This window comes from Mirounga leonina, unplaced genomic scaffold (genome assembly GCF_011800145.1).
Source record: "Mirounga leonina isolate KUSES-001 unplaced genomic scaffold, KU_Mleo_1.0 Mir_174, whole genome shotgun sequence".
NCBI classification, from domain to species: Eukaryota; Metazoa; Chordata; class Mammalia; order Carnivora; family Phocidae; genus Mirounga; species Mirounga leonina.
Window position 1 is genome coordinate 48,887,858 of NW_023270451.1, and position 17,466 is coordinate 48,905,323.

A 17,466-nucleotide genomic window follows, 5' to 3' on the forward strand; every position below is an offset into this window, starting at 1 on the left:
TAGATAGATAGATAGATAGATAGATAGACAGACAGACAGACAGACAAAGCTAATGCTTGTATCAAGCAAAAACATGGAGATATAATTTAGGAATTATCATGAGACCACACTATAGTTTAATGTATGGGAAAACGCTTTCAGTAACTCTAAAATTATCCCCAAACTACAACTTTAAAGAATGATTGTGTCCCTTGATGTAAATGCTAAAGTAATGTAAATGTGTAATAGCATAAATATAGAAGAGTATGGGTAACCCCAATACCTACACGGCCCCAATGAAGAGGACTAAGTAGTTTCATGGACCCACTGTTGGAACCCTCCCCCATCACTGAGGACTACAGCCTGCCACACACCAAGTTCATGGTTATCTGACTACAGAATGAGGCTGAACATGTGAAGAGTCAAGGTAGAAATGAAAATAATAAAAAAAACCTTTCTAGATTTTTCATTATCTTTTTTATTGAACATACATAGTACATGTAAAACAACTGGCATAAAATTCATAAAAATACAATACTTCTATGTGATACCACTTTATTCCTGATACAGCGTTTCACGCTCTCCTTAATATCATTGTCCTGTTTTAACACAATACTTTTTCTGCAAAGCGTTTTTTAGAGGCTTTCTGCTTATAGAAATACTGCCCCCACTTTGTTTTTTCATATGTGACAGCAAGAGCTATTTTTACCACCTCCTTGCCATCCTTACCTTCCTCACACTAAAGCAAAAAAAAATATTTTTAAAGGCTAAAAATGAGTAAAATACTGAGCTTTAATACTGTTCTGTCATGTGTCTGGAAACTACTACTATTCTGTGTTGCCATAAAAGATACTGCTCATCTACGGCACTGGCTGCTAGCAGATGTGACCAAGGCTGAGTGTGCCGTGCAGCCCAAGGCCTCTGTTCTTAACTGACTGGCCTGAACTATAATCATAGCTTGCTGGTGGGGTTACGTTAATAAATACCATTATAAAAGGATTCCTATGGGGAGAAAAAAGAACAACCTAATTGGACCACTTTCAACCTTTCCCAGCATATGAACAGTCAAAACGGTCTTTTGGTGTTTTTCCGGTACAGAATTTCCAATCATCACATGTGAACTCCTCAGGAAGGGAGTGACTGGAGGGTGGGGAGAAAAGAGAGTGCCTTTAAAAGCACAGTTTTGGAAAACCTGGCCCCGCTGCGTGTGTGAGCCAGCCACGTCTCCGTGAACAGTGTCACAGGGCGCGCAGCGCGCCTCCCTCCTCCCGCCCACGGCGACTCCCAGCCACCTCGGCCTCGAGTGCCCTCGTGCCATCTTTCTGGATTGCTGCATCATTGCTCAAATTCTACTCCTAATCCACGACTCCCCAGCTGCTTCCCTATTTTCTGAAACTGGCAGAAGCCCAAGAAATAAAAGTCACCCAGCGAGCGAGCGAGGAGGAGGGGGCAGGCACCCGAAGACACTGACGGCAGCTCCGGCCAGAAGGAGGCTCCCCGGAAACGCGGGCTGCGCGCTCGCCCGCCCAGGCTGTCCTTGCAGCTGTCTGCTCTAAGCAAGCTAGTGCTTCCCCCAGACCAGGCTTGTCCTTGGGCTCTGGTGAGAAGGCGGAAAGGGAAGAGCTCTTCAGTGGCTCCCAGGAGTGGGCACCGGAAACCATCCCTGAGGACTCAGGTCTCAAGGACAGTCCACAATGAGGTTAAGCTGCCTGTGGTTAATAAAGAGAACACTGTGTAATTAAATGTGTAGTCCGTCGGAGTCATGGTTTGCTTAGACTTTAAAATCTTAAAACCGTTTCTCAGAACCATGAGGATCCACTGTTTTGAAGAATCTCATTTCACACAAATTAACTTCTAAGAAACAGAAATTCACACTAGGAATTCAGAGCAGGTTTGGGAATCTTTCAAAATGAAAATAAATACAAAGGAAAAAAACATAAAGAGGAAGGCTGAATATATTCATTCCTCGTACTGAAATGACTGTTTTGGGGATCCAAATTATAACATAAGGCTTAAGGCTTTGTCTTACTAAAGACAGGCAATTTAAAAAGTAAAATATAAAAACTCCATTTCCTTCTCATTATGCGTTTACTTTTTTGACAGAAAAATTAGTCATGTTTTACTGTATCTTACTAGTAAAAGAAAAACTACACATACTACAGTCTACTGTTCCACTGTAATTTATGTCTACTCAAATACACATTAGTTTGTAGATGCATTATATTTGGGTCATTCAAAATAGTTGATCTTAAAACTATAATTAAACATGAAAAATTTTTACAGTGGTTTAAAGGTATTAAAATATAAACATCTGAATAATACCAAAAACGAGAAAAATACACAATTGCCATTAAATTTTTTTTAACCAAGAATAAGTACTTTCGAAGCAACTAAACGAGTAAATGACACTTATTTGACTAAGAATGCTGGGAGAGAAAGAGGGAGAAAGGGGAGCGAGAAGACATGCTAATGCCACATGGTTGGTAACTACAGGAATTTGGTCCTGACCACTAGATCCAAGAATTTGGATTAGTAATGGGCAGGAAATGCTTCGTTAATAAGAGCAACAAGAAACAAAAGAACATGAAGAAGTGAAACAGATAAGTCCACATAGCAAATACCCATGTCTGCCCCATCTGCTCTTACGGATGTGATGACAGGGGCCCAACACAGCTGAGGAGCTTACGACAGTCACGGAGATGTCCAAATGACAAAAGCAAGAGGCAGAAGAGGAAGCAAGGAGCACCAAGAGTCCATAAACTAAAATCAGCCTACAACGGTCAGAACTCACGATATTTTCATGCCTTCCTTGTCATGACCCATCATGTTTCTTTTACAGGTAGCTTTGCTCACTCACTTTAGCACAAATATTTAAGTCAGGTACAAACATATACTCATTTGCATAGCAAATTTTAAAGGGCTGCATTGAAATAGTAACCAACTGATTAAGGTATAAGTATTTTTACAATCAGAACAACATTTGAATTGACCAAACAAAATGTTTTCTATTTGAAAACAGTTACCTATAAAAGTTTTTGGGATTTGAATTAAAAACAAGGCATGAGTTATTAGCAAAACATTAAAACCATTACTGATGTACTTCTCTGTAGGTCTGTAGGCAGCAGTCATTCTTCTATAACTTCTAAGACCTTGTAAACACTGTTCTGGAATACAGTGGTGAAGTGTGGCTTGGAATCCTTCACCAAGAGGTTACATAAGGGAGGTTTCCCAACATTAGCAGGATCTTCCACGTCCCAAATTTCAGGCATACTGCACCCAGGCCTAGAGAAATTAAGGTACAGAGTAAAAATCAAAGTACATTATATATGGCAGATGAAGCAAAGCACACTTTTTAGATTCCTGCCCCCATTTCATTTTTTCTATGTAAATTAAGTTAGTTTTAAAAATCCTATTATAGTTATTTATACTTATTTAAGCTGCCATAAATTCTCTTTAGAACAAGGTGAATGCAGCAAAGTTGACTATAAGAAAAAAGAAAAAGACATACAAAAATACATGAATTCAGTTGATCAAGAGAGATCTTGCTTAAATTCTGCCTCAGCTACTTAGCAAGAATGTGGCTTTGGATAGCTCACAGGCTCTCCCCGTATTTGTCAAATGGGGAATACCCATGACGTGGGTGTGTCATGAGGACTTAGAGAGAGAGAGCGATTGTATCTAGCTAGCACTGTGCCTGGCACACAGTAAGAGGTTAATGTATTATATTGACTTGAAAATTATAATTGGCAGATATGCTTAGGTCACATTTATGCAACTTCCCACTACGGTCTCCTAGAATGAGTCAATTTAAAGAAAATCCAGTGGTGTTCAGCTCACGTTTTAGCTAAATGCACAATTAAATTTTAAAAGCAATATATTTTATAAAGAATAGCAGAACTGAAATTGGCATTGTGTGATATTTGTCCCAATAACATCTGCAGATAACTGCAACATTTTTTTTTAATTTTTTTTTAAAGATTCTATTTATTTGACAGAGAGAGAGACACGAGAGAGGGAACACAAGCAGGGGGAGTGGGAGAGGGAGAAGCAGGCTTCTCGCAGAGCAGGGAGCCCGATGCGGGGCTCGATCCCAGGACCCTGGGATCACGACCTGAGCTGAAGGCAGATGCTTAACGACTGAGCCACCCAGGTGTCCCTGTAACATTTATTTTCAATCTAAAGCAGTGTTCTAGATATAACTGTTGGCTTTCACTAGGTTCACAAATTTCTTTTTTCTTTTTTTTGGCTTTTATTACATTGAAGATTTTTATGTTCTTATATTCCAAAATGTCACTCTTTTCTTTTAGGGATGGTGATTTTTATGTCTTGTGTAAGGAATTCTTCCCTATCACGATATCATGAGAATATACATTGTGTCTTCTATGAAAGTTTTCGAGTTCTGTTTTTCACAGTTAGACCTATAGCTCATCTGAAATTAATTTTTCTGTATGGTGTGAGGTAGAGATTTAATTTAATTTTTCCACTGAGATAGCCAAGAGCTCTAGGTCCATTTATTAATTATTATTTATCAAATCCATCCTTGCCCCCACTACTCATTACCTGGTATATTGCTTTCAAATCTATGTTACCAGTGTAATAACGGATTCAGGCAAGAATCAAAACTGGATGCAAGAACTATCTGGTGAAAGGTTGTTGAGAAAGAGGATAAACAAATGGACTCCAAGTATCTCCACAGATTTCTTATTAATTCTAAAGGAGATCTGTCCCCTTAATAGATCAAGTGATCAAACTTAGCATCACCAATGACAGAACAGAGTGATCTCTACCTCCTCAAGTGACATATGGAGAGTATACAACCCCTCTGGGGTAATTAATATTCTTGCCACAGTTTGCTCAACTAAATCTAATCATGAGGAAGGAATTAGACAAATCCAAACATGGAACATTCCTAGAAGACAACTGGCCTGAATTCTTTCAAAATATCAATAAAAACAAAAAAGGCGAAAGGGAGTTCACAATTTTTATGTGCTATTTGAGAAATTAAAAAAACAGAAAAATACAAAACACAAGAAAATTTATAGAGAATTGGCAACTGCTTATGTTTTGTCATGGTTGCTTCACTTTAAGAGAAAAAAACATTTCCAACATGTCCTTTTTATTCCCAAAGGCAGCCCCACTCCCCTGCTCTCCACGAGGCAAGCACCATGGCAGGAGTACATATGCTCTCTTTTTCTTAATAACATCTTTAATTTAAAGCTAACTACCATCCAAAAAGTGCCAAAATATAGGCCTATCAAAATAAGAAAAAAAATGAAAGTCACTGTCACTGCCAATGCCATTTCTCAGAGGTGGCTTGTGTACACAATCCAGCACGCATTCTGCGAGGCCTCTTTCATCCAAGTTCAGACACAAATGGGTACAAACATAGGCACGGATTTATATATGTAGATGCTCCTGGGTTGCTTTTACAAAAATGAGATTATTTTGGGACTCCTCACTTGACAAGAAAACGTGACCATTTTTCCACCTCAGCACCTGAAGATCTACTTCACTCTTTTGAATAGTTGCTAGTACGTCTATGTATTAATGAACCACTGTTTCATGGATGGATATTCTGATTCCCATTTTGCCGTTGTAAAGTGATGTTGATAGAAACATTCTTGGGCCGGTACCTTTCTGCAAGTTAAACTTCTAGAAGCAGCACTCTGGCTACATCACAGGGCTACACAATTTTCACTTTGCCCCTGTCAGATTATCTCCCAAAAGGTTTTACCAGTGAGTGTTCTCAAGAAGAGTGTAGAGGACACATTTTTTGCACACCCTCCCTGACACCAGATTCTATCAACACTGAGTACTTATGACAGTAAGACTGGGCTTAGGTTCTCTACCACTTAATTTTCTCACACACGCTGAGGCCCAACCGTGACTACGTGGCTGGCTGTGGGCAGTAAAGAGCACAACACACGGGCAGAGAAAACTACCTGGCTCCTGGGTTCACCTGCTTTCAGGAGAAAGAGAAGGCTAAGAGCTGCCTTTGTGAGCTCCGTCGGCCTAAGTGAAACACCCTGTAGTCCTTATCCAGTTTCCGGAAGCTCCTCCAGGAGCCAGCCAGCCAGATCTTTAAATAGCATTATTGAAAATGGGAATGATTTTATTCTGAATTCATGTGTTTTAATTGTATGTCAACTCTATTATTGGAATTAATGAGAAAGAAAGCAGAGAACTGAGAATAAAAGAGTAGATAATTAAAAACTCATCTACAACTTGCATTTGAGTACATTTTCGTATTGTATCTGAACACGTGGTGTCAAGTATTTAAAGAAGAATCAAGCCACACAATTAAAGCCACTGTGCTGAGATCACATAAATACAGTGCTCACCAATTAGCTGGGCACAGTTTAAGTGCTAGATGTATATTGAGTCCCTCTTCCCTTTCTTCTCCTACTGAGTCCCTACTTCCTCCCCCTGTTCTGACACACTTTTCTCTTCCAGTAACCTACAGATGTCTCAGGCATAACTGAAATGGACAGTGGAGTCCAAAGCATTAAAGAAGATCCTTCTGTCAAGAAACTCAGTTTTCCTACTGCACTAAATATTAGTCCTTCTTCCCTTTCCTCTCCTGCCTCAGTCCCCGATTTGCTTCCCTGGCAGAACAGAAACTGCAGCTTGTGTTTTGTTTCAAGGTTGAAGCAGAGTGCACCTGCCTAAGGTTTCCTGAGATTTATTATCAGCTTAAATCTTGCAGTAGATGGAGAGTGCTTTTTTAGTTACTGAGGAAAATAGATTAGAGAAAGTCACTTCCCTTAGCTTCCTCCTCTCCATTCCTGCTGGAAAAACACAATAGGGGCAAGTCAAGGTCCAGATGGGGAAATCGAGCACACACTCCCACCCCAGATTCTCAGTCTTAGTGCCCATAAGTGAGCGCTAAATGGAAATGATCCAAAGTCATTTGGATCTGCCCATCAGAACATGAGACCACTACAGTGAGGCAAATCCAAGGAGCTCCATCAACATCTTAGAATACAAAGCGCCCCAGCCTCTGCAATTCCCACATATTCAAAACACTATGCACGGTCTAGAAAAAAAATGAATAATCTTGAATCAAGCCTCATCACTAGCTTGGGGACAAAAAGGTCAAAAGCATGATTTTTATGTTCCAGTAACCTATAGGTATCTCAGGGTGATCACTGAACTAGAGTGAAGCCCAAGGCAATAAAGAAGATCACAATGTGGGTGGAAATCTCTGTCAAGAAACTATGTTCTCCTAAAGGGGAACCCTCCTACACTGTTGGTGGGAATGCAAGCTGGTGCAGCTACTCTGGAAAACAGTATGGAGGTTCCTCAAAAAGTTGAAAATAGAGCTACCATACGATCCAGCAATTGCACTACTGGGTATTTACCCCAAAGATACAAAAGTAGGGATCCGAAAGGGTACGTGCACCCTGATGTTTATAGCAGCAATGTCCACAATAGCCAAACTGTGGAAAGAGCCAAGATGTCCATCGACAGATGAATGGATAAAGAAGATGTGGTATATATATACAATGGAATATTATGCAGCCATCAAAAGGCATGAGATCTTGCCATTTGCAACGACATGGATGGAACTGGAGGGTATTATGTTGAGTGAAATAAATCAAACAGAGAAAGACATGTATCATATGACCTCACTGATATGAGGAATTCTTAATCACAGGAAACAAACTGAGGGTTGCTGGAGTGGGGGGTGGGGTGGGAAGGATGGGGTGACTGGGTGATAGACACTGGGGAGGGTATGTGCTCTGGTAAGCGCTGTGAATTGTGCAAGACTGCTGAATCTCAGATCTGTACCTCTGAAACAAATAATGCAATATATGTTAAGAAAAAAAAAAAGAAGAAGAAGAAGGTAGCAGGAGGGGAAGAATGAAGGGGGGGAAATCGGAGGGGTAGACGAACCATGAGAGACGATGGACTCTGAAAAACAAACTGAGGGTTCTAGAGGGGAGGGGGGTGGGAGGATGGATTAGCCTGGTGGTGGGTATTGAGGAGGGCACGTTCTGCATGGAGCACTGGGTGTTATGCACAAACAATGAATCATGGAACACTTCATCTAAAACTAATGATGTAATGTATGGGGATTAACATAAGAATAAAAAATTAAAAATAAATAAATAAATAAATAAAAATTAAAAAAAAAAAGAAACTATGTTCTCCTGACTGCAAATGTCAACCTACCATTCATTTACATTACGATGTCCTCATAAAATTGTTATGAGAGATGCTTGTGACTTTTTCGCCCTAAGTTTATATAACAAAGTTAATTAAAAGCGAGATTCTTATGTTCATAAGGAACTAAAACATTTTCTGAATTACAACTCTAAGAATAAGAACATTTTGTATAGATCCTGATTCAATTCAAGTCACCTGGGACCCAGTCATAGGAAAATCATTCAATAATCAACAATCGTTTGAGTTTCCTTGTGGGCAATGTGGACAGCTACTGCATCACAGAACAATTCTCACTCCTGAGTCAATATTTAATTATTTTGTCTTAACACCCTTGTGTATCACTGAAATACATGGTGAGTAAGTATGATTAAGCCACAAACACAGCAACCTCCAAAGGCCTCTGTTTAAAGGGAAGTGAGAATTTTAAAAATAATAGTATTCCATAAAATACTCTTGATCTCTAATGAACTTCTCATGTCTGTGATCCTCATGGAGCCAATGCTTTGGTATTTTAAAAGCAAGCTCCTGTCATCGGCTGTCTCGTCACCCAGGTGTAAGATTTCTAAACAGTCAACTTCACAATTCATATTTGCTTTGCAGAGCTTACTAACTTTTGCTATTCTATGCTTAATGGACTTCTCTGAGTGGAAATAGTTTTTCAAACTATAAACCCAAGAGAATGTGGGTCACAGTAAAGTTAATTATTTCCCCACTCAAATTAGATGTGGAACAGCAAGAAGGAAGGGTCGCTCTGAGGTGACGCTGGGAGGGTGGGCCTGTCCCTCACGGACACGGTGCAGACATGTGGCATGCACAAAGGGGGCCCTCTCAGCTGCCTGCCTTACTTCATTACAGTGAGAATCGCCATTATTCGGTTGCAGACTCTGCAAGTCTTTTTAAAAGAAAATACATCCGACTTTAAGCTAAAAGTCTTTAAAAACATCAAAGGCAAATATGAGCAATTTGGGAAATTGTCAGTGCCAATATAATACCTTTAAGGTAGTGTATGCATGCAAATCATTATTAAAAAAAAATCTGTAATGAGTAGAAAGGAAAAAATTCCAATTCAAATAATGATCTAAAAAGTTTTACCACTTATACTATGCTGAAAGTTACATATATCCCCCATATATGACGAGTAAAGCATTTGCCATAAGACTGAATTAATTTTCATGTCTTATGAATATAAAATATTAACTGTGTTGAATACTCACTTGGATCTTCTTACACACCAGGACTCTTCTAGAATGTAATAATTCACTTGTAACTTTATCAATTCTCGCTTCACTTCTTCAGCTGCTTTTCGACTATACATTGAGTAAACTATTTTCGTTCTGGCTCTTTAAAGAAAAATAATTGGGCAGAAGATTTTTAAGATTAAAAGGATGCAATCAATCTATTTGGAAGAAAGCACTGAATGGGAACAAGAAGAAAGACTGCAGAAGAGTCAGGTCAAGAGAACATTCTTCACAGAGTTCCTGCTCAGGGGCATCGGGGAGGTCAAAAGAAAAAGGTAGAAGCATAGCATAAGAGTCCTGGGAGAAGAGGTTCAGTTTAATGCATCCCTGCATTTCCAAACTTAGTCTTTTTGTTTGTTTGCTTGCTTGGTTTAGTTTTGTATTCTCCATGACCCCATTATACGTGAGAGTAAGGCATGCCGTGTGTGGATGAACACAAACACAGCTACCAGACCACACTGCAACCATAGTTGCAGTCCCAACTATGACGCAGCCAGAACTGGCATTCACGGCTCTCTGTTTTATTCCTAGATTAAAAAACAAAACAAAACAAAAAAACCCAAAAAACAACAACTAAACTTATTCAACACAACTGTTCTGGAAATAAGCTTACTGAGATTGATTTTTAGTGAAAAGATTTTTTATTTATAAAATAGAAGTTTCACTGTTACACAAAAGAACAGATTAATAGGATTCACCCAGTCACTTAGGAAATGAATAGCTTGACCTAACCCAGAAATTGCATGAAAATTAAGTCTATGTCCTTTTCAAAGAGAACACAATACTCTAACTTATGAAAAATATAAAAAACAAAAACCAAGACCATTCTAGTAGGCTATATGGGTGAAAATCAGAATAAATTCAAATCTCTGAATGGGATTCCATCAACTGACTCCTCAGAATTCAAGAAAAATAGCCAAAAGGAAACCTTAATAAAAGATAGAGGCTCATGAATCTTCTGGGGAGCTTAAGGAGGGTGATGACTAATAAGGACCTGGGTGTCTTGCAATGCACTTCACCTGCAGAAGACAGACATGCTATGATTTCATTTTGCTGCCTAGTAGAGAAGAGAACCCCAGAGGTTATAGTTTTATTGCCCAATAAACAGTTTTGTATCTGACTCAGCCCTCTTATTTCAGCATTGTTTTCTCCCCTAATTCTATAAATTCCCATTTGCCACAGCCTTCTGGAAACACTCATTATTTTACTGGTTCCCTCACTCAGGATTTGTGTGAGAAATTTGTTTTGGGTGATGTGAGAATTGTGTACTAACCTTAACCCTGCATCTTCATAATGCGGATGATTCACAATGGGCCGAAGCGCAGAGAGCTTCACACTTGCCATTGTGGGCATGGCACCTGCAAACACTGCATCTGCAAAGCAGGAAAGACGGTCTCAGGAAGACACTCAGTGAGCATTACAAGGGTCTCCTTCTGGTCAACTCGGTCACTTCCCAGGTGAGAAAGTGGAAGCCCAGAGAGGTTCACGACTTAAAGATTCAATGGAAGAACCAGACTGAAGTCAGCTGGCTGGTAAAATGGCTATCAGCCCCCTGGCTTGGATAAACCATTTTCTTTGGAAGTTAGAGCCTCCTCCTTTCATCAGTGAGGATTCCTGGGGCTTTGTTTGTTTGTTTGTTTTTGTAATGTCTTAGGAATCCGTCCTGCTTCTAGGAAAGAAGTTTAATGAATTGGCTAGGAAAGTTTTATAGCACCAAGGAATTCTGGGAAATGATTTAAAATTCAGTCATTTGATACTCAGATAACAACAAAATCTCCCTTGAATAAAGTGTCATATTCCATGAGTTCACTTCAAGAAGGAATGTGCAAGACTAAGATTAAAACTCATTAGGAAAATGGGACGCCTGGGTGGCTCAGTCAGTTAAGCGTCTGCCTTCGGCTCAGGTCATGATCCCAGGGTCCTGGGATCGAGTCCCGCATCGGGCTCCCTGCTCCGCGGGGAGCCTGCTTCTCCCTCTGCCTCTGTCTCTCTCTCTGTCTCTCATGAATAAATAAATAAAATCTTAAAAAAAAAAAAAATCATTAAAAAAAACTCATTAGGAAAATAAGCACAACAAAAATTATTTTAAATCATGCCACATAAAACTTCGGATAAATTCTGAAAAAACATTAGAATTTATGGAAAAAAGCAAAATAGGTTACTAAGAAAATATAACATTTCCTTTGCAAACCATTTAAGTAAGATTGACATCTCCCTTTTTCTGAATAATCTAGAAGCAGCACTGCTTAGAAAGAGTGAGGTCATTGGAAGTAATGTGGGTTTAAGATTTTGCTGTGGCATATAAAACTATGGGGGAACCTTACCTGGTTTAGTACTGTATTTGATCCATTCTATAAGTTCTTCTTGTGGCAAATTGCTGAACTCCCCTACAATATTCCACTGGGTTTGCAGATTTGCTGAACCTTGTATTGACATTGCTGCTAATACAGCAAAAACAACAGCCCCAGGATGTACTTTGCAAAAGAGCCATCCAAACAGCTGAAACCAAATGCAGAATACATTGATAATTGTTAGTACAAGGCAGCCTGCATCCAATAAACGAAAGTTCTTCCCAGAGAAGAACGCAGTGTCTGGCAGACTCCCAGATAAAGGACTAATTATTCTAAGAAAAAGTTCCAGAAACAATGACCAGAGGGATTAAAAGAATTTGGCCATTAGCCTTACATAGGTGGGACATAATTTAAGAAGCGGTTCTCTCAACTTGTTCTAATTCCAGGTTCAGGTAAAGCCAGGACCACCTACATAATTTGCCAGGCCCAATGCAGAATGAAAATATGGGGCCTCTTGTTCAAAAATTATTTAGAAGTTCAAAAGAACAACAGAAGAGCATCCAAGTAGGTGTAGGGTCCTTCTGAGGGTGGGCCATGTGTTCGCAGAGGTCCCACACCTGTGAAGCCTTCCCCGGGGCAAGGTTCTCTACCTGCAGTCATGGTGCAGGCTGGGATTTAAGACGCAAGGCTTCCCATTAGCCTCCTTTCCTGTCCCAGCCTGGGGCAGTCAGGAAGAGCGGCTTCCTCCCTAAGCTGGCCTCCAGTAAGCATTGCCTCTCTAACACAACACCATCATTCTGCCTGGGAACCTTGAGGCTGACTGATTTTTCCATTCAAATAGTCCACACGCAATAACACTTTGTCCCTATCATTCTCTCTTTACGTTCTCTATATGTCTGTAGAACTAGATCCAGCTTTTTGAGGGAATATATATATATATTTTTTTGCTTTTTGATTCTTCTGTTTACCATTCTACCCTCATCTCCAGAGCGTGCTGTAGATGCTTAGTAAATATTTGCTAAATGTAAGAGAGCTACTGCTGCTGCACCTTGGCCAACGGTCTGATGGAAAGGGGACACTGTGTAGAAGCATAAATCTGTGGATGCAGAGCAAGGAGGCAGTTAGCCAGGAAACATAAGTAGCAAATAACCAAAATGGCCAACACTAAATTTTAAAAAGTCAAGTCAGGGATGTGCATACAAATGTATACTCAAATGAAAAAAAATATTTTTTAGGCCTGATACCGAAAAAGAACATCTATTTGAAAGTACCTGCAACTTGAAATCACTGGTTAGAATTCTTTGGGGTAGGAAGAGCAAAACAACAATAAATTATTTCTACAATGAAGCTCTGTTTTCTATCAACATCTGTAGTAATCACTCATGAATTCAGCCTACACTACTTGAGTATTCATTGTACGCCAAAGACTATTTTAGAATAAATGACCTGCCTTGGCCTTTGCCCTTTAGGAAAGGTTACTACAAAACCATGAAGTACTTTCACTACAACAGTTTAAAGAATTCTGAGCAATTCAGTATTATTTTAGGGGGCCACTCAATAACCAAGGCGGGGGTAAAGTGATCATAGCAGCTCTAACGCCAACATACCAACCATCTTACCTGTCGTGAACAGATCAAGGAAGCCATCACACACATGTGTGGCGTCAAGAAGAGTTTTAGTCTCATAATCAAGATACCGAGGACTGTATATGCTAACAGTTGCAATGCATGATAAACTAGCTGAAAGAAAGAGAAAACATTTTTTCACTCTTACTATCTGTGAAGTTTAATAGACTGTTAAATAGATGAATATCCAGAAAAGGGTGCTTTTTCTTAGGAACAATATTGTGGTTTCTGAAATAAATGAGTCTTAAAATTCACTTTCAAACTGCTCTACCCTTTTTTTTTTTAATCTTTTAAAAGACAAGGGAGGGAGGGAGGGGAAAGGGAAAGGGAAAGGGAAAGGGAAAGGGAAAGGGAAAGGGAAAGGGAAAGAGAAAAGAAGGAAGAAAGAAAAACAGGTGGCATCACCAGGAGAGGGAAGCAGCAACCATTCACACAATAAACCAGATCATCGTGAGGATGATCAGAGCAGATGAAATGGGCTTCCTACTTAACTGCTTTAACAAATGAATGGTCGTGTTTGTAACAGTCTCATAAAAACACATACAGACCTATTTTGAAGATGATTAGTGACAATTACCAATACTTAAAAACCGGAACTAGAAAGAAAAGTCCAAATATACACAAAATTTTAGTAATATTGAGTCTTTACCTCTCCATGATCAAACTGGTGTTTTCTGAAATGGAATAAGAAATACTATTGAATCATTACTGAAGCATTTACTTCAATTATTTGCATTATTATCTTACAAATATGAGTTTTACAACTTGTATAATATTCCAAGGACACATATATGTAAATAAAAATAACTAACAGTTACGAACTGAAACTGGTGCCACAATCTTTTAAAAGACAGTTGACTTTGCATACCCTGCACATTTGACTACATGGACAATTACTGGCTCAACAAAAGGCACACTGCGGTGTATGAGATACCTCCCTGGGGATATTCTGGCAAAGCAGGGAGTGAAGGGAAGCCTGAAGCCTTCATACTTCCATACCCCTGCTTCTCGTCACCAGTGGTCCCTGAGCTCCCCCATAAACTGTAGCTGCTACAGAGATCATTTAGGAAACCACACATGAAAGATGTTTTCAGCAGCGGCTATGGAATATACAAATAGTCACTTTAGTTTTGCTTGACAGTTTCAATTTCCTGAGAAGGATACATGCTTAAAGGCCCATATACCCTCCCTACATCTCCCTCTGACCCCACACCACCCCTTCCCGGCCACCCCATTTCAATTATCATCACAGTGGTGCCAGCAATTTTTTGAAAAAGATAATCTAGTCATGCCAATTCCTTACTTAAAACCCTCCAGTGGATTCCTTTTGTAATGAGAATAAACTCTCAAAGCCTTACCATGCTGCACATGTTCTTCCTACTTCTCGTTCTTGAAACTCATTGTCTACCGCGTTCCCTCTTGGTCACCGTGCTCCAGTCACACAAGACTAATCTTACTCCCTCAAACATCGGAGAGACTCCCATATTCAGTGCCCCTCTCCATAATCACTCCTACTCCATTTCCCTGTCTTATCTCCTCAAAAGTGAACACAGTTCACTGGTTTGATTACCATCTGTCTCGCCCTACCAAAATGAACCCCTTGGGACTACAGGGTACAAACCCACCCATCCTCAATTTCATTGAGCACTGATAACAGTGGAGATACAGCAGGAAATAAGACAGGAAAATACCTTTGCCCTCAAAGAGCTTACATAGAAGTCAAGGGAGACAAACAAAAAGCAAAGGAGCAAAAGTCACACGGTGATAAGTACTGTGGAGAGAAAGGAAGCAGGGCAAAAGGTGCCAGGAATGCTGGGTGACCAGGAAGGTGTATGTCAATCTATATGGTCACCAACTGAGTGACATGTGAGCAAGGCCTGAAGGAGTGGAGGGTTTGAGGTTGAGCATCCCTCAGGCAGAGAGAGAGACAGTACAGAGCCCCATAGCAGGAAGGTTCTTAAGGGGTTAACTCCAAAGACAGCAAGACTAGAGAAGAGCGAGGTGGAAAGGAAACAGGCAGCATACCAGTGTTCAAGTATAAAGGGTGATAAATGCTGAGAGAGAAGATAAAGCATGAGATAACGGCGAATAACAAGCAAGGAGACAAGGAATCTCCTCAGAAGTGATGGTCAGGAAAGGCTTCTTGAAGGAGGTGACATTTAAACAAGAATTAAAGGAGTGGGTCACATGCAGAGCCAGGCTGTGGGGAGCGGAGGGCACAACCAGGGCAAAACTGCAGAGGCAGGAAACAAGCCGCCATGGTTAAAGAACAGAAAGCAGGTCCACGGGACATGTAGCAGAAAAGAGAAAAATGAGAATTTATTTTTCTCTCAGTTGCCTCTTTGTGTCCTTCACTCATTTTTCTAATGGGGTTTTAGCATTTTTCCTATTAATTTGTAGAAGTCCTTTATGTATGCCAGTCATTAGTCCTTTGTCGTATATTGTGAATATTTTCCCCAATTTGTCTTTTTCTTTGAACAATGTTCACAGTATCTTATCAAACCAAAATACTTATCTGGTCAGCCTTTTCAATCTTTCCTTCTAGCTTACAGGTTTTATGTCATACTTAACAAGGCCTCTCTAGTGCTAAAATTCTAAAAATAATCTCTTGGTTAATATTGGGGTTTTATTTTTTTCCTACATTTAAATCTTTGCTCCATCTGAAATTTAGTTTGTGTAAAACATGAAGTATGGAATCAGTTTTATATTTCCCTGCTCTTCTCTCAAAAGACAGTCCATTGGTCCTAAAACCATCAACAGAATAATTTATTTTCCCTGCTAAACTGAAGCACAAAGCTGTGTCCTTCACATATAGATTATGTGTAGGCCTACTGTAGGAGTGTACAGATGGAATTTGAAGTATGAATAAGTGATGTTCTGAGCTCTGCACAGATAGGGAATAATGAGAAAAGCAAAGAGGAATGACAATCGAAAACACCAGTTATCAAATGTTGAGTGCAACATGAACTATAAAAATACATCGTAAATATCTACTTAATAATGTAACAAAATGATTAATAGCATATTTACCTTATATGTGCCTGTTGTTTAGTTAAGACACCCCACATGTCACTAATAATCTGCAAATAGATTTTTTAACACTTTAGAAGAGCTGTGTTGGGAAAAACAAAATTTCAACTGAAGTATCTTCTAAACTTTCAAACTTCTACTTAAAAATATGAGAAGTATGGAGCTAAGAGATAACTCAGGACATAATTATAACACCATACTCTTCCATTTATACAGTACTTGATCATATCTAATAGCCAACAGCCCTGTATTGTAGATTGTATTATCCTCATTCTGTAAATGAGCAAGAGGCTCAGATGGATTAAATGATCTCCCAGAAGGTGGACAACAACCAGGAGGCATTGCTAAGCCCTGAAACCTGACCTTCTTTCTGGCTTCCAGTTCACATGCAGAATTCCACCAGGCCAAGGTTGTTGGCTATGCCTCTCCTTAATCATATATACACATATCTGGACAACAGGCTCAGAGACTGATAAGGACAACTAACCAAACACTGAGTTTGCATATTGAGCAGCAACTGGAAGGTCATCTAATCTGAATCCTATCTCCAGTGTGAGTGTCCTCTAGGACACCGCTGACAGGTTTTCATCCAGCTCTTGGAAGAACCACCCAACTGCTGCTTGAGTCTGTAACACTTTCCTAGTCAGCCCAGATCAATTCTGGTCAAAAATCCTTCCCCCTAGAATTGGCCATGACTCTAAAGAGCCAAAACGAGTGTAATCTTATTTCCAAGTGGTAGGCTTTTAAATATTTGAAAATAATTATCCTTTTTCCCTTTGAATCCTTCTTCTTTAAATCAAACATCTCAGTTTGCATCATCTCTAGCCATCCAGGTTGCTGTCTTTTTAATGCATTCTGAATTGCCAACGTTGGTATTCTTTGATTACCTACTGGGTGCACACCCACATAAAGTATGCAAAAGGCAAAGGAAGCACAGAGTGGCACAGAGCAGAAACTGACTGACTATAAACTCATTAGATTTGAAAAGCTTGTGGGACTACAAAGCTGAACACGACACAACACCCAGTAAGGGGGGAAAGGTGCCGAGTTTGTTTCTTCCTATTCCCTTGCTTTTTAATGGACATGATGTGAGGCGGCAACAACCTCTCTGATCTTCTAAAGCTGCATCTGTCA

General features: G+C 39.7%; 1 protein-coding gene across 2 annotated transcripts in view; it reads right to left on the minus strand.

Annotated features, from left to right (window-relative positions):
* Window positions 1-442: 442 nt before the first annotated feature.
* DPY19L1 (dpy-19 like C-mannosyltransferase 1) overlaps window positions 443-17,466 on the minus strand; it is an 89,955-nt gene continuing 72,931 nt past the window's right edge. The window contains exons 16-23 of one of the 2 annotated variants that reach the window (XM_035020895.1): window positions 16,333-16,382; window positions 13,952-13,976; window positions 13,297-13,416; window positions 11,711-11,885; window positions 10,660-10,759; window positions 9,363-9,488; window positions 3,072-3,261; window positions 443-1,688 (exon numbers count right to left, since the gene is read on the minus strand). In XM_035020895.1, the coding sequence (XP_034876786.1) occupies window positions 3,105-3,261; window positions 9,363-9,488; window positions 10,660-10,759; window positions 11,711-11,885; window positions 13,297-13,416; window positions 13,952-13,976; window positions 16,333-16,382 (753 nt within the window). In that variant the 3' untranslated portion in view covers window positions 443-1,688; window positions 3,072-3,104. The remainder of the gene's footprint in view (window positions 1,689-3,071; window positions 3,262-9,362; window positions 9,489-10,659; window positions 10,760-11,710; window positions 11,886-13,296; window positions 13,417-13,951; window positions 13,977-16,332; window positions 16,383-17,466) is intronic. The other variant, XM_035020894.1, reaches the window with a different exon arrangement.